The 17,570-nt window shown below is 37.9% G+C and overlaps 1 protein-coding gene across 8 annotated transcripts in view; it reads left to right on the top strand.

Annotated features, from left to right (window-relative positions):
- INPP4A (inositol polyphosphate-4-phosphatase type I A) overlaps nt 1–17,570 on the top strand; it is a 137,412-nt gene that overhangs the window by 115,940 nt on the left and 3,902 nt on the right. For all 8 annotated transcript variants that reach the window (XM_085321553.1, XM_085321554.1, XM_085321558.1 and 5 more), the window contains 4 exons: nt 1,884–2,024; nt 3,280–3,377; nt 7,118–7,230; nt 7,688–7,842. In XM_085321553.1, the coding sequence (XP_085177679.1) occupies nt 1,884–2,024; nt 3,280–3,377; nt 7,118–7,230; nt 7,688–7,842 (507 nt within the window). The remainder of the gene's footprint in view (nt 1–1,883; nt 2,025–3,279; nt 3,378–7,117; nt 7,231–7,687; nt 7,843–17,570) is intronic.

The following is a 17,570-nucleotide window of genomic DNA, read 5'->3' as shown; positions in this document are numbered from 1 at the left end:
CTTTTTCTTTTTCTTTTTCTTTTTCTTTTTCTTTTTCTTTTTCTTTTTCTTTTTTTTTCCTAAAAAAAGTCTATTTGAAGTGTCAAACATTCATGAGGCCTCACGTGAAGTAGAGTGGGAGCGATCTGTTACAGCTCTATTGTGGTGGGAAGCTTTTGCAACAGATGGAGTAACACGTTCCTGCAAACACCTCAGCCTGCTGATCAGCTGGTTTCTGGCATAAAGCTGACAGGCCCCTGCAAGACACCTCTGTTCTGAGGGAGCCTGTTCACAGATCGTGAGAAAGCTGTGGGGTGACAGAGACCTCAGAGAAATTAATGTTTTAAATCGTTCTGTGTTTCACAGAGTCTTCAGAAATTTTTAGTTTTGAATCTGATTTCTTGAGGAAACAAGGTTTATTGAATTGCAGTGTGCTGCACCAAGCTCTGCTGAAGCTCTGCCCAGTTTCATCTGCATCTTGAAAAAGAGCTAGAATTGTCAAAGATAAATACATTTGGATGAACTTAACCAAGTTCAGGTTCAGCTGCAATGGAAACAGCCTTGGCTGAAGGAGAACTGTGATGCGATTGTATGTATTGCAGAAATTACTGAGACCTTTGTGAATGGCTGAAAGCTGGCAGAAAACCCCTTTCAAAGAAAAAGCTTTAGTTAAAAGTACAGGACGCAAATCAGTAGAAAAACAGACTTCATTAGTTTCAGGTCTCATAGTGCTGCTTACTACTCTGCTGTCTAGATTTTACTCTAGAAGGGGAAGAGAAGAAAAATCATATTTATTTTGGTGCAAACTATTGGAGGCTTTACATTTAGAGATGAAAACAAGCTTTTGCTTTCAGATGTAACATAGGATATGCTCTGCTATATTTTCCCTGTGTCCAGTGTAAATGAGTCACAGACCAATTTTGATTATATTGTTATATGGCTCTTATATACTTGAGGGAGTTTTTAAGTGCCTTGTGAGCAGAAAAATGATCATAGGAAAGTTGCACTGTAAGGACTGCAGCGTAACAGCAAGGTACTGCTGTGGATAGATTAATGCAGGGCATGCAAAGCACAATAACTTATGTCTAGGCAATCCCTCAGCCTGTAGTAAAGGTAAACTAATATGATTTACCTTAGTCCGTAGTGATGTTGTGGGTTAAGGTAAGTTGCATTACTTCACACTGGCCACGAACTAAAACATGCACATCTTTGCTGTAGCTCAGCTGACCCAAGGTAACCTGTTGGGCTGCAGGAACAGGTTTGTAGGTCTGAGCCATAAAGATCCCTATCAGCACTTTTTGTTGGCTCCCTCTTCAATTTGTGCTTGGATCACACCTATCATTGTCTCTGCCCTTCAGCTCAGGAATACCAGCAATACTCATTGTATGCAAAAAATCTTTCTTGCATGTGCATCATCATCCATGATAAAAGATTTTAAATTACTTTTCTGCTTTAAATCTTTTTTGATCTTAATCTTTTTTATTTTAATCTTTTTAAATCTTAATCTTTTAAATTTTTTATTGTCTTTTAAATCTACTCTTCTACTTTTGATGAGCTGGGGACATACCAAAATTCATCTTTTTCTCATCACATTATAGGGAGCTAGAGTATTAATGGGGAAAGCAAATTCAGCTTTTCTCAGGATTTTTTCAGATCTGATTGAAAAACCCATGAGGACATAAAATGAACATTATAGGCTGTTGCTATTTTGTGTTTAAACTGGTATAGCTTTTCTGACAAGGATCAAGCTCTGGCAGTACTGTAAAGTTTTGGATTTTGACTGATCCTGTTTTTTTAATATAATTGGATTGTATTTTAGGTGTTAACGCTCTTAACAAAAAGAACACATTCTCATAATGTTGCTTTTTGTACTGTATGTCTTATGGTTGTTTGTTTATTTACAGTGATGGATTTAATGTGAGGATCCCTTTGCCAAGCGCCTTGTTTGATTTGCTGCCGCGAGAGATTCAGAGTGGCATGTTACTGAGGGTTCAGCCTGTTCTTTTCAATGTGGGAATCAATGAGCAGCAAACCCTAGCAGAGAAGTATGTATTCAATCATGCGAGCTCAACCTTAATGGCAGTTCAACAATCTCCTATTCTAATGGAAGTATGTCTCTGTGAAATTGCACTGTTGCATTACTAAATGTGATTCATTTTCTCTTCCAAAATGAGAACACAGGACCATCGTATGAAGCTGGCAAGTTCCAAACAAACAAAAGGAGATACTTCTTCACACAGCATATAGCTATGGAGCTCTTTACTTCATGGCGTGTAGTAAAGGTTTATGTGGTTCAAAAGTGGCTTTTTGGAAGAGGAAATCTGTCACGGGCTGCTTAACACAGAATTGCTGCTTTTGACTCCAGAACTCAGAGTGGCAGGTCACCAGAAGCTGAGGGAACATTCTGAGGATTGCTGTGTATTTGCGCTCTTGGTTTTGTACTCTTCCCTAGACTCCCTCTTTGGCCACTATCTGAATCTGCTTCAGTTTAACCTACTGTTGCAGTACTGGTATAATGCAACTGGGCTCTTGAAAAGCTAAAAAAATGTAATTATACAATTATATTTGTTAGCAAACCTGTTCTGTTCTGGGAGAGCTACCAGAGCTGCTTTCTATTATGGCTTTATCCTGTAAGGAATACATTGGCAGATCCCAGCTGTCATGGAGAACTCCAGTGAAATGAGGCATGTAGATGTTGCAGCACCAGCCTTGCTGCCTGGATGGAGCATGCAATCTTATGGCAGACATCTAGAATAGGTCAATCAAGGGTATTCCAGGAGTTCATGTCTTCCTCTATTGCCTATAAGAGACAAATGTTAGATAAGATGAATCACCGTGTTGCTGACGATATTTGTTACGTTCGCATTTTATCCCTCCTAGATCTGTATTTCTCATTCACGTGTCTGAAATCAAAGTTTGTGATCCTGCTTACTGGTTGTTACTAGCTAACAAACTAAGCCAACATTGTTAAGTTTGAATTTTTGCAAAAAGATCTACCAAATAGATGGGTGTTTAATATTGATAATTAATATTGATAGAAAGATACAGAAGTCAAAGTCTTTCAAATACTAATATCTGTAAACTTTTCCTTTCTGCCTTTCTGCCTTTCCCCTGTTCTTGCATTTTTCTTTTTCTGGAATGAATCGCTGCAACTCTTTTCTGTTACACTTTCTTCTGCATTTGAATATTTAGGCATTTCATGGGATGTATCTTTAAACTGTGTTCTAATAGTCATATTGCTGAGTGAAGTTGTTTCTAAGAAAAGAGAGGCTTAAATGTTCCCTTCTTCACCTTTTAAAGGTTTGGAGACACCTCACTTCAAGAAGTAATTAACATGGAAAGCTTAGTCCGGTTGAATTCCTATTTTGAACAGTTCAAAGAAGTTTTGCCTGATGATTGTAAGTATTCAGTAACTAATGGCAAATTCAGTTGCAGAGCAATGTAGGCTGAATTTTTTTTCTTCGATTCAAGTGAATTGTTTAAGTGTTGATGATATGCCAGTATAGTAACCTCCAAGAAATGATGCAACTCTATTTTAACATGTTAGCACTAAGTAGAGCAGGTTCAAGTTGGTTTTGAGGCTCATTCTGATTAGTTTTCTTTCTTTTTTTTTTAAATTTACTTTTACATCTTTTTCTAAGAGGCTGCATACTGTATACTGCAGTTTATACTGCATGCTGTATAAACAGGCAGTCAGAGTACCGTGAGAGAAGGCATAAAAGTGACTGGTTGTAACAACAGCACTTTCATCTCCAGTTTTTGATGATGTTCTTTGTGCTTGTGGAGACCCGTACAGAGAGCAAATGCCATTCTGTAGGAACTTCTTTTTCCCTCTCCTTTTCTTTTGAAGCCTCTGTCAAATTGTAGTGTCTGCAGCCAGCGACAGGGAAGACTAGTATCTGGAAGAGATACAGAATCTGATACAGTATCTGGAAGAGATACAGGTCAAGGGAGGTGATCCTGCCCCTCTACTCAGCCCTGGGGAGGCCTCGTCTGGAGTACTGTGTCCAGTTCTGGGCTCCCCAGGACAAAAGAGACATGGAGCTACTAGAGAGAGTCCAGAGTAGGGCTACGAAGATGATCAGAGGGCTGGAGCACCTGCCCTAGGAGGAATGGCTGTGAGAGCTGGGCCTGTTTAGCCTGGGGAAGAGAAGACTGAGGGGGGATCTGATCAATGTGTACAAGTATCTGAAGGGAGGGTGTCAAGGGGACAGGGACAAACTCTTTTCAGTATTGCCATGTGACAGGACCAGAGGCAAAGGGCAGAAATTGAAGCACAGGAAGTTCCGCCTGAGCGTGAGGGGGAATTTCTTCCCTGTGAGAGTGATGGAGCCCTGGAGCAGGTTGCCCAGAGAGGTTGTGGAGTCTCCTTCTCTGGAGATCTTCAAGGCCCGCCTGGACGCAACCCTGTCTAACCTGCTCTAGGTGACCCTGCTGAGCAGGGAAGTTGGACTAGATGATCTCCAGAGGTCCCTTCCAACCTTACTGATCCTATGATTCTGTGAGAAGCTACAAGTTTGAATTTTACTGGTTTTATATGAAGTTGTTTGCTCGTTCTTGTTTTCTCTGGAAGCAGTGGCATAAATGCGTTATTTACATGTGACCGCAAAAAATGTTTAGAATTGATTAATTCATTGTTATTAGTGTCAACCTCTTCTAGTAAACTAAATTCACGGGGCCCAAAATTGCAGTTTTATTGCAGAAATACAAAAACAGCAACATGCAATGGGACTGGGCTGTCAGACAGAATGCTCTTTGTGGTCCTTTAGGAAGGTACGTTGGTACACTTCCAGATACCCTGGACATTTTGATGCAACTGAGAGGAGAACCCATCTCCCTCCTACGAGGCCTTCACTATCCACAATTGATAGTCTTAAATTTTAGCTGCGAAAATTAAACTGTTCTTTTTATTACTCAGTAGTCTAACATCAGACTTCCTTATAAACTTCAAAAGTTTTAATCAGTTTACAGTGACTTTTTTTTTGTTCTGCTGTTCTTACTATTCCTTCATTTGTCTCTCTGTCCATGTAACCTTACGTAATATTTCCTATTTAGTTCTTTTTATTTTCTCATCTTTGGCTTTGCTTCTTTTGTTTACTTCAGTCTCTTCCCTCAATTCTTAACCTCTTATTTTTGTCTAGTCTTCTGTTAGCTTTTGCCTTTTTCCTTAAACATTTTTTATTTTATCTTGCAGTCTGTTTTCTCTCTTGTCATTTGTTTCTTCTGTCTTCATGCCTTTTTTGAACTCTATTTTAACTTTATAGTTGTCCTCTTCTATTTTTAAAGAGTACTGCTGCCATTACTTTGAGCTTCTCTTTTGTCAGTATCACTTATTTCTTATACCAGAGGTTTTTCTTCAAGTAACTTGAAGTTCTGCATAAGGCTAGCGTGCAGAGTTGAACAGGTGATGCTACCATGTGTTTTGATGGTAAAACAAAACAAGGGAGTCTTGTGTCCACCTTGCCCTTTCTCCCTTGTTTCCAGTTACTTTTCATTACATTGAACTCCCTGCCACCTGAGATGAATGGCACAAACAGGCAAGATCTGTCCTCTGCCAAAACTTCTTTCTGCTTCACTGTTTGTCCTGGGTAAACACAGACATGTTGTACCTAGTTTTGCAATACTGCTTGGACAAATGGTTTGTGGTTAACATTAACCAAATATTTTTGATAAGCAGTATAGAAAAAATGATATTGCAGGTGTCCCAGCAGACATGTCTGAGATGTTCTGTGAAAAGCTCGCTCTGCCTGGACAAACCTGGGAATGTCCTTACCATAAGGAAGATCTGAGGGTACATTTTGTACCTCTCCTGTGGTGATTTTTAAAGAGTATGAAGTGAAATATTTTCTGTGAAAGGCTAGAATAACATTTTCTTTAACTATAGTAAGACCAGCCAGAGTAGTCCATGGAAGGTGCAGGCAAAAGGAGTTTATATGCTTTTAGATTCAGACATACTTGGCCTGAAATAACAAATGGGTCACTCTAGACAACAAGAGGCTGGTGAGATATTGGCTAGCAGCTTGTAGAAAATGTTCCCTCCGTGAAAAAGACACAAGGAGAGTTGATCTCTGACCTCCTGTCCTTTCTCTGAAAAAGTTGTGTTCTTAATTCTCAGCACTGCAGAATTTCAAATTGAGTTGCTATCTTTGGTTACATCTGCTTGTCTTTAGAGATATTTAGATGATGGTCTGTTGCCTTCTTTCTGTTGCAGGCCTTATGTTTTTTCTAGGTATAGAGTTTGAGTAGAGCCAACTAGGATAGGCAGAATTTTGCTTGTATATTGTTTGCTGTGAGAAGAGATGCAATCGAAAAATAAAACCCTGTAAATCATGCATGTTTTGTTTTGTTGCACAGTCATTTTTTAACAATGTATACCACCTTATTTATCCACTCACAGCTTTAGGTCATGTCCTCTGTAGTTAGCCCCTTTTAAAACAAAAAACAAAAAAACAAGAAGACCTATTCAGTACTTGTTACTGAGTACCTTGGTGCATGTGTAAGAGATGCCATGTAACACTTTGAATGCATGAGTACAGGATGACTACTGAGGGCTTTTGAAAAAAGCCTTTTAAATTCCTTCAAATAATTTCTCTCTGCTTAATGAAGTATTAATAAAGAAATTCCAGCAGTGCAGAGTCTTGTTGGAGAGAATGCTTCTTGTAACTGAAAACGGTCAGCCTACAAATTCTAAGTTGAAAATGTGAGCAGAATGTAAAATGGTGTCTTCAGAGTTTCGATGGAGACCTGTGTGATGTCCTATCACCTGTGAGGGGAGACTATATAGACAGTTACATGTTTATATAAAGTTCCAAAGTGTGTGAACCCAAGTGTGTCTGTGACACACAAAACAAGATACTAAACCAGTCTTGCTCCCTTTATTCCCTCTATTACTATGGTGCTCTCAGATGCTGAACCCCTGGTGATCTAAGTACATAAATGTGTACTTTGAGTTGCATTTAATTAAACTTGAATTTGGTTTGCTGGTGTAGTTCAGAATAGAATTAGCTGTTATAAACTTTGATGGTTTCCAGAAAACTTGATTTTTTCCAACTAGCAGATAGGAACAGTTTTCATGTAGCTTATTTTTATGAACATGTTGAATACAAATAAATAATTGGACTTGGTTTTGTTTTTATAGGTCTACCTCGATCTCGTAGTCAGACATGCCTGCCTGAACTGTTAAGATTTCTGGGGCAAAATGTACATGCAAGGAAAAATAAGAATGTTGATATCCTTTGGCAAGCTGCTGAGGTATTTATTAATCTAAGCACCTCTACATAGTTCAGGCAGTCTTCTACATGTATAAATACCCTGTGTTTTCCTCTTTTTTTTATTACTCATATTTTCAGATTTCTTCATTTTCCAAGCATACAGCTCAGAAATACTGCCAGGTTAAACCTCCTCCAGGGTGAGACATGCAAAAAAAGTATTACCTCCTAAATACTGTAAATGCTTTTAGTTTGTACTGTAAACACTTTTAGTTTGGTCTTATTGGCTGGGAAGATAAAATTAAAGAAAATGCATTTTTCAAATCAGCATTTTCCCCACAACTCCTGTGATGAAATACAGCTATCCCAAAGGTGACAACTTTTGACATCAGAGTCCTACACAACATTTGTATCTCTCCAAGGAAGAGAAATACAGGTGTGTTCTCTGCCAGGAGGTTATGCGTGAGGAAGGAATGATGAATTGTATATCCTATTTCCAGATATGCCGCAGACTAAATGGTGTTCGCTTTACAAGCTGTAAAAGTGCCAAGGATAGGACAGCCATGTCGGTCACCCTAGAGCAATGTTTGATCCTACAGCATGAACATGGGATGGCTCCCCAGGTCTTCACCCAGGCTCTGGAGTGTATGAGGAGGTAAGAGTTTGGCTGCAGTCACTTATTCCTATATCAAGAACCATGCAAACTGCAGATGAGTAGTGGTCTCTGTTTCTACTCAAAAAAAAAAAAAAAGGTAAAAGAAAGCCAGAAAACTGCAAAACTGACTGCTAGACTTCATCCTTCATAATATAAAATCTACTAATGCATGCAAGTAAAGCTGATTGCTGCTAGATTTGCATGAAATGGGCTTTGGGTTTTCAAGAGTGAAGCAGAAGTTTTCAGAGGAGCATGTAAAAATACATTTTCAATTGGCATGTTAGTGCTGAGCTTGCAGATCAGGAAACTGGTGCTCCTTTGAAAGTTGTCTAATGATGAAGTTACCTTGATCATCAGAGCACTGGGTTTTTTAGTTTTAAGTCAGGCAGATTTCTGCACCTGCAGTTTGCACTGGTTTGCCGTGTGTATTCTTTAGCAGTGAAACACTTTGCTCACTGGGCAAATTGTCAGTATGAGTGTTTCACGATACAGCAACCAAATCCCATCACAATGTGTCAGTGTGCCGTTGTCGTATCAATATAATGATGTTCTGTATTCTGAAGCAGCAGACGTTTGCAGAATTAAATACTGTACTAAAAATTCTGTTTACTGTTGTTCAATGCCTTGTTTCAAGCACTGCTGGAAAGCTCCGTAACTCACATACCAAAAGAAAGGATAAGAAATCTAGCTTTAGTCTTTATCAATGTAGTTCAACAATGCTGTTCAGTCCTGTTTTTCAACATTCACTCTTACCGAATGTACTGTACTGTGTGTCTTTTCACTAAATTCTCTAGAGTGTTCAATTCTCTTATCCTTTCTGTATGTTTTTGCTGTTTGACCCTTTCTTACTCTTCAGTTACCTAGAAGGAAAATGTCTCATCAATAGCACTATTAGTTTCTTACACTAATAATTTGTTCTCCTCTTCTACATCTAATTGGATGTCATTAGACTTTTTTATTTTCACCTTAGCTGCACTTTTTGCTGCACTGTTATACAGTAAGTACAATATAGGAAAACTGTTTTCAGAGACCCATTAAACCTTGATATTAGAAGTTAAGATCGGTTGAAGCAGCTTTGTGAGAGAAAAGATACTAACTTAAAAATGGAGCTGAGTGGCTCTCAGATGTCTCATTATTTAAATTATGTTAGTTACTTTTCCACTTAGATGTCTGAAAGAAAAAAGCTCTTTTGTACAATTTTAATAAGCAATTTCTTTAATAAGAACAGAAATTGAGCAAGTATAATAATAATAAGTCTCACTTTTTCTTTAAATTAGTTACTGGGTTACTGATTTTTCAATTCCGTCATGGTCACAGTAGAGACAAAAGTTAATAATAACATTGTTTTGGACCTTCAACCATCCGTTTAATACAACACAGTATCAGATCAAACGTTTACACAAGAAACACATTGCTTTATGTTGACCTATGTCAGGATATTGAAAGAGGACCGTTTTTAATCAGTATCTCCAGCTAGTTTGTTCTAGCAATGTCAGGGACTTGCTATAACAGGTGAAAGACATGATGTTCTCTTCTTCTTTCTTATCTTTGAGAGGGATCATGCAGACTGCCTAGTTTTGAGGGAATACTAAGACTGGGATGAGGGGGTGTTATTCAAACTCACCAATTTGTCTTCCTCYGATCTCATTGCTCTTTGGAGTAGATTACTGGTGKTTTTTTCTTTTTCTTTTTCGTTTTCTTTTTTCAATATTCTCCAGTTCTGTTCATGAACAATGGCACAGAATTAACAAAGCTTCAAGAGAGAGATAGGATTACTGAAAAATTACGTAGAAGCCAAACTCCACCCAAAGCCATTTTAACATGGACAGAATGACCTGACCTAAATGGCAGACACAGGAAAGAGTTGTAGAGTAATTTTGGAGCATTAGAAAAACTGAGATTGTTTGTTTGTTTGTTTTACTTGGATCTTTTATTTGTGTAATTGTACAAGAAAAGGAAGCTTAGCCCAATCTTGAAGCCTTCCAAAGTCTTTTGGGCAATTGGAAGGGCAAGGAAGTATTCAAAGTATTTCATCTCTTCTCTATTTGCCAGTAAAGGAAAGCATCTTTGTTTTCAGTGCTCTTGAAGGATGAAGGAAGCACTCTCTTTTTCCATGTAGTCTTTGTTTTCTGAGGGATTAGTTCCCACTTACTCTGCCTCAGGGACATCCTTTCCTTCCTAGTCTTGTGATAATTACACATTTGTTAGGTGAGCATGGACATTAGAGAGAGAACATTGAGTCCCATTTGTAGATTCTTGTAAAAATTCACAGATACAAGTTTACATCTTTTAGCTTAGAAACAAATATTCTATTGGAATAAACTCACTTTCCTGCAAGTCAGTCACAGCTTTTCCAGCCCCCAATCAAATATGTGGTAACTCACAGTCTACAGATTGTAAAAACATGACAGTATGTCTGGAAGTTCAAGCTACACCAGAAATGACTATCTGGCTAATAAAACCAGGCATCTCAATAGTCACAGTGCAACAGGGTCATATGTTCTTTTCCATCTGCGGCTGTGCCAACACTGCTAGAACCATCACTCCCTCCCTTCCCTTCTCCTACCAGATTACTGTCCTGTGAGATTTGCCAGTAGAGTTGTTTGTGTGAATGTACCCTAATCCAATTTCAATCAAAATCAGCCTGAGGAGCAAAAAAAAACCCATTTTCTTACATGTTTAAAATAGCCCAGCTCATTTCCGTGGAACCAGTTAGGAAGTGGTCACCCAAGTAATTCAGCCAACCAAGGAGGGAAGCTATCTCTGCCTGGGCTCTTGCAAAGCACCTGTGAAGGGCMTGAAGGCAGTGATTTCTTTTAGCCGCTATGGTGCTGATTGAAAAGGTTAAATTATAAATAGCCTGGCACTCATGTTTTGCTATGGCCACTCACTGAAAACAGTCRTGATAGAAAGCTTGCTTGGATTTCTTCACTAGTTCTGACCTGCCTTAAGAATAACATTTGGGGAAATGGATCAGGATTTGTTTTCTCTTTTTGATAAAATGGACTTTTGAGTTCGGCCAAGGTGGAGAGCACTTGTTGAACCTTAGGGAATAAAACAAAGCACTGCTGCTTTGTTATTCTTTAAGTTAATTTATGGTTCATCCAATACGTATTTTTTTCCTGCCATTCTGTGAACTTAGAGGACCTGCTTGTCCCTTCTTGTACTCCATGTGCATTGCCAATAAGAAAACAGGAATGGTAACTACATCCATATTTTACTGCTATGCACAAGATATAAAACCAAGCAGTATTTAGAATCAGTGATTGCATATTCAGTTAGATTGTTAGTTTGCTCTTGGATTTTAGTATCATCTTCTTTAACATGCCTTTTTATGTTTAACTGGCAAAATGCACAGCACTGGCACTACAACATTAATTTGTGAGCAAAGTCATATTTTGTGCCTAGTCCATTTTGACTTTTTGCTGTCCAATATCTGAAAATTATCTCAAATGTTTAATATACAGTATATTTTTACATGCTCAAAGATTTCTTACTTGTTTTCCTATGTCTATGTCTGTTTCTAGTCCATACKTTCTAGTTGCCTGAACTGTAGGCAAAAGCCATGTGGCTTTTTACATATTTTTTTTCATTGGTAGGGAAGCAATAGTAGTATTTAAAACCTTCTGTAAACAAGAGATGCTTGGCAAACATATATTTATTTAAAATGTATTTTAAATTTGTTTAAAATTCTTTTTAGTTAAACAGTTGCTGGCAGTACTGTGAGCTTAGCTGACAGCATTATTGCTGCACTGTTCAACCACACAGTTCTTGCAGCTACATTCTTTTTAAATACAAGACAGTGTTTAATTTAACACCTTTGRAAGGCATTGAGTTTCTCTAACTTTTGTCTAATGATCAAATTYCAGCACTAATTCACATGCATAAGCTGGATTAGCAAGGCATTTGATTTGTCTATTTACCATGGCCTTCTCTAGAGATAGTCTGCCTATGAATGTTTCATTTGAGAAAGTGTGTGCAMTTTGGTATATTTGGTGTTTCCAAATTTCCGATTTTTTCCCTGTGCGGAAGCATCTGCATGCGCCAGCAGTGACAGGGAAAGCCCTTTCCAGCTCTTGTGAGTGTCTCCATCCACACTGTGCATATGTCTTTGTGTGCAACTGAGTATTTTGTTACTAATTTTTCATGGTAGAGATGTGACATGTTATCTCCTCTGTTTGTCTTAGTCTGCATTTTTCTATTCTCTCCATAACGTCTTCCTGCCATTTTCAGCCTCCCTTCTTCCTTTTTCCTCCCTCCGTGTTTTACTGCCTTATCTATATCCTAAAACACTTTTCTTATTCCCTACTATTCTATTGTGCCTTTCTCCACCCCTTCCCAGGCAATACTAGCTTTCCACTTACTGCTTCTCCTGTTCACGCTCCAGTTCATTTAATATTCCTCTATCACCTCCTTCAGTGCTCTCTCTATATTGTGAATACCTTTCAGTGTGTATTTATGCCCAGACACTTGTCAGCAAGTGTGTTTGCTTTTTCTTATGTGTACCAGCCAGATACGTTCCTKCATATGTTGGCATTATTCACCAATCGGCCAAGCAGAGCACTTCCCTTCCAAATACGTGAGACTGTATCTGTGCTGACTTCAAAGTCCAGTCCTCTGTTCAGCCTTGAGCTCAGATGCTCCTTATATCCAGATCAGGTGGACATCAGGTGCTGGCTGAGGGAGAACACTCAAGCGCACACTTCCATTCAGTACAGCCTCAGGTCCACCCCCATGTGAAAATGGGGATAAGCCAACTCTGGATATTGCTGTGTATCCTTCTTGTCCTTCCCTTGGTGATCAGAAACGTAGTGTTGTAGTTTCCTGCCCACCTTATTYCATTTGATCTGAAGTGTTGCCAGTATCCAGAGACTATTTTTCTCTTTCCCCACCTCCAGGACATCTCTGATGGCTTCCAGCACATCATCTGCCCATTACCTAACCTTYGCTAGATAACCAGCAAAGCTACCTAGTACCTTTTATGAATGGAGTGAGTGCAGTTGTTCTCACAGGATCAGGCTCACAGGGTGCATGTTGCTTTGTAAACTAAAAATAGGACTGGACAGGGCAGAGAAGTGTTCCAAATGAAATGCTTCACTGAAAAGCCTCAGGTTGSCTGAAGAGGTGTTTACCACAGGCTGGCTGTGCTCAGAACAATGTAGGAAGGAAGGCTACAATGAAATGTGCTATGTGACATGTCTTTCCTTCACATGCACAAATTAAACTACTCAGAAACATGTATTTTGGAAAGCATATTGATACACACTTGAATGCATTTTTAGGCAGTAAAACAAGTGATCTCTTTGGGGGGTTTTTGTTTACGTTTTAAGGAGGTAGTTAAGAGGTTAATTTGTTTCATTGCAGCTCAAATTGAAAGATGTTTGAAAGGGTCAAATACTACAATGGTTATTCATGTTCAGCTTGCTTTTCAGAGCTCAATTTCTTTGCAGCATGCGGAAGCATGGCAGAGCAGCATGGGATATTGCTTGGTAATCTGAAAGAATGAACATGGAAAACCATTTATGGTCAACCTACATGTGTTTATTTTCAGTAGACTACAGTACTTCTTATTTTTCTCTTTTATTCTCTTTCCCTCTCCTTATATCTGTAATTGTGCTGATACATATTTTTGAGACGTTTTTCCACTCTTTCTTTACTTCATATTCTGGTTTTGTTCTGGYTTCTCCCATGTTTTCTCATCTTCCTGACCACCTTGTGTTGCTATCTCTTTTTATACATTCATTTGCATGTCCATCTTCCCTTCTGCTTTATTTTCCTTCCTCCCAAACTTCTTCCTTTTCACAGCATTGGAACACGGGAGATAGTCACCCAGAAGAACTTGAGTGGCTTGGTGCCCATCCGAGATTTCAGACTAGATCCCAGCCTCCTCTACTCTATTCCTTTACTAGCTCTCAGCCCCAATTTACTGATTGTGTGGCTGTTTCTGAGCATAGCGTACCTGGTGGCCAGATTACGTTGCAAATGAAGATAATGTTAAAAAAAAAAAAAAAAAAAAAAGTGCTTGAATGTATATCCATCACAATTCGTTATGTAGGCAAGGCAAAAAGAAGCCAGGATATATAAAAGTTCCTTGAAGATAAAAAAAAAAAAAAAAAAAAAAAGTGCTTGAATGTGTATTGCCACTTGGTACCTGCTGGACAAAGGAATATATCATAGCATTGTCTGCCAAGAATTATTATTATGCCTTACAATTTTACGTTTCTATTGTACTAAACTGTAAATATACATCAAATTATTTTATCAAAAAGAATTGTATTGAAACTTTAAATTATTGTTCTGCTTTCAGTGCTTGTAACATAGTCTGACATTGGCCTGTTACCTCGTTACTTTAGCCGGCCTGAAGATCTCTTACCAAATACAGTTTTGTGTTACTTGTTTCATGTATTCCAGAGAAAGGAACTCTGTCTGAAAAGAATTTGTATCTTTTTGTATATTTAAGTGTATGCTAATTTTGCCTTTCATTTTTACAAGGTACAAAGAGAAAAATATAAACATGGGTGGGGTTTATAAGAAATTGTAAGAAATTTATTTAAACAAATTAACAAATTTCTACTTCATTTCAAAGCATAATCTCTAAATTACAGTCATAAACAGTTTGTAGAACCATAGTGTTGTTCCTTTCTCATGATTAAGTATGTGTCAGTAGAAGAGCGTACCACTCAAAAAACAACTTGTGGTGCGCTGCATGCAGAATTACTTCATTATATTTGTAGATCTGCATTTTGTAATGTATTAAAGACATGAAGAGAATGATTCATGGTCAGGAAGAGTATGTAATTAGTATAGCCTGCTAATGCTCCATTATCCATTTCAGGTGCTCTGTTACATAACTTTCTCTGAAACAGGATAATTACTATCCTGGAAGTTAAAGATACTCATCTTCAATATTTCAGGGAAGAAAAGRGATGTATCAGTAGTAGCTGGGTTTGAGGTTTTCCACTGGGCTTGTGTTAATGACATTCAACTAAATATTATCGTTGTTTCCATTTTACAGTGTTGGATAGCTTTAATAAATTTGTATGTTGAGCAACAACAGTGACTTAGAYATAGACGAATGATGGGAAGTTAATAACAAAGTGGTGAGACTARAGAAGCTTACCCTGTTTAGTAGTGCAAAATAACTGCAGAAGAAATTTGACTGYTATTTATATGTAACATCAAACACGAAAGGCCTATTTAAGCTGAAGTAGTGGCTCTGGAAAAGCTTATCAATAGCAATAGCTGATGAAAAAAAAAAACTTCATTTAAAATAGTTTGCTAAATTCATGAAGAGATTTACCTGGCTTGGTGTTGAGATGACAGAAGATTGGGCCTGGCAACTGAGGAGGACTCTTCTAGTCCTGTGATTTGTAATTTGTATCATTATTAAGGTAACCAGCTCAAAAACCATAGGTATCTGTAGTTTTTCTTATCAATTTTAATGCATTCTGAAAGCTTCTGAGAGGTAAGCTTAAAAAAGGAAGAAAGTGCACTTAGAATAAAAATTAGAATAAAATACTAAGTTTGGTGACTATTTAATTTCCTCTTCTAACTACATAAAAAAGATACATGATTAAATGTGTTTCTTCACCAAATCCAATTGTACAGTACACTATCTCCTGGTATTTTTCTCAACATTCTTCCAGTTGTTGTTGTTTTTTCTTTAAAGCTCACTAAAACCAATATATGTATTAAGCATATATGCTATTTATTTTTAGATGGAATGAATTTAGGTAAGGCCTTACTGCTGATTGGATTAAAAATCATGGACATATTCATGTCCTGTGCTGGTATCTAGTACCACTGTGTCTCTATCCAAATCATCATTCTGTCTGATGTGAATACTGGTTCCTTTGCTGTGGGTACCAAAATCTACCTTTCTGCTATGTCAAGGAATGTCATTGGCCTTTGGCCTTGTTCTTGCCATGTGTTGAGTGTGGTGGTTTCATGCTAACAAGATGTAAAGGTAACTTTAGTAGGAGTTTTTCCACAGAACTCCYTGAGATTATTAATCTGTTTTAAATAAAGTGTGAGGGCTTTGCTGGATTGAGGCAACATGGTTATCATCAAGCCTGCAAYAAGAAGCCTCTTAAATTCATGTAGAATGAAAGATCTAGGCATTTTGAAAACAATGGTTTTTTTTTTAATTATTATTTTCTTTTCATTTTAACTTTAGTGGGGGTGAGGTTTCATCCTTTCTAGCTTGGTCTATGCTTTCATGATGCATTCAAATTTGACACGCTGTAGTGTATACTGCTCATGTGCCTCTGCCAGAGGAAATTTATTCTTTGAAAAAACTGGCCTGTTAGACTCAGGATGAACTCTAAAAGTGACTCATCCGACTTTCAATAAATTTAGCGATGAACTCTGTTATGGTTGAGAATGTAAAGTGCTTCCTAGGAGTGGTCACTACCTTACAAGGAACCAAACCTTTCCTCAGGGGACTGAGATGAGGCAACTGCTGGTATGTCATAGCGATGATAGTGTAACAAACACAGAAGCTGCGAGTTGGCACAGCTGTGTTTAGCAGCACAAGGTACCAGTTCTTAACCCTTTGAAAAATCTCTGGTAACTTGTGAGAATGTGTAAAGTTTTACATGTGTAATTCAGCTGAGTAACTTTTGGGTAGGAATTTCCACATTCATTTAACAATATTGATAAGTACTAAAACCAACCTTTGAAACATACTTAGCATTCAATTAYATTTTAATTAAGGTAAAGATCAGCTTTTATATTAAAAAATTATTGTTATGAGTTGATGACTGGCTGTGTATCAGTGTATTTAAGATTATATTAAAGATTGGATTAAAATCTCTAGAATGAAGGAAGCTTCAGTCCATTTAACACCACATGKTATTTCCAGGAAACTTAATTATATCCAGGTTATTCAAGTGGTCAAGAAAGGATTTATGAGGTTAATGAGAAGTGCCATCATTCCCAGTCTAAAACTAGACTTCCAAAGAGTGGGTCACGTGCTCACTGGCTGTAAATTGACCTAGGGCCAGTGGAGCTGATGGGCTCCAGCTGATTCACAGTGTGAAAGACGTGGCRCATGAAGTGGTGACCATGTCGATGGCCCACCTGGACACGTGCAATAACCAGATAGAGTGGGATGAGTTAGGAACAGAATGATTCACTTYGGACTGAATACGCACACCTGGTATCACACATCTGTTATTTAAACTTATTGCTTCTATTACTATTCTTATTTGACTGCAACAGCATTTGAGAGGGTGTTTCTGTAAAAAACAACTGTGTCATAAAAATGTTGTAATAATGTAGGATCCATTCTTTAAAAAGACAGTCACAGAACATGTTACAGAGACAAATTTCAAACTTAACCTGTTTTTAGAACAAAAAGTTACAATGTTTTATAAGCTAAGCTAAGCTAGGTGGTACGTACGTAACACAGTTACAGTAAGTTCAATTAACCAAAACTTAGAAAAGAGTGAGTATCGATAAGAGCAGAAAGCTTTCAAACTGAACTGGAATCCAACCCCTTCTTTTACCACAGGCTACTACATTTTACCTATGACACACGCTGCAGACATCTCCAAGACAGAAGTAACATGATATTTCCACCATAAGATGGTGTACTGTACATTTTGCCATCGAGTAATAGTATTAAATTATTGTCTAGGTTTCAGTTCTCTACAAGAGAAAAAAAGAAAGCATTCTCATGCAAGCCTAATTTGGTTTATAATATACTTAAAATAGAGTCTTTCTTC

The sequence above is a fragment of the Rhea americana genome, unplaced genomic scaffold (assembly GCF_003343005.1).
Source record: "Rhea americana isolate MKP2758 unplaced genomic scaffold, rheAme1 scaffold_7, whole genome shotgun sequence".
Classification (NCBI taxonomy): domain Eukaryota; kingdom Metazoa; phylum Chordata; class Aves; order Rheiformes; family Rheidae; genus Rhea; species Rhea americana.
Note: the sequence above shows the minus strand (reverse complement) of the source record. Positions and strands in the feature narration are given on the sequence as shown.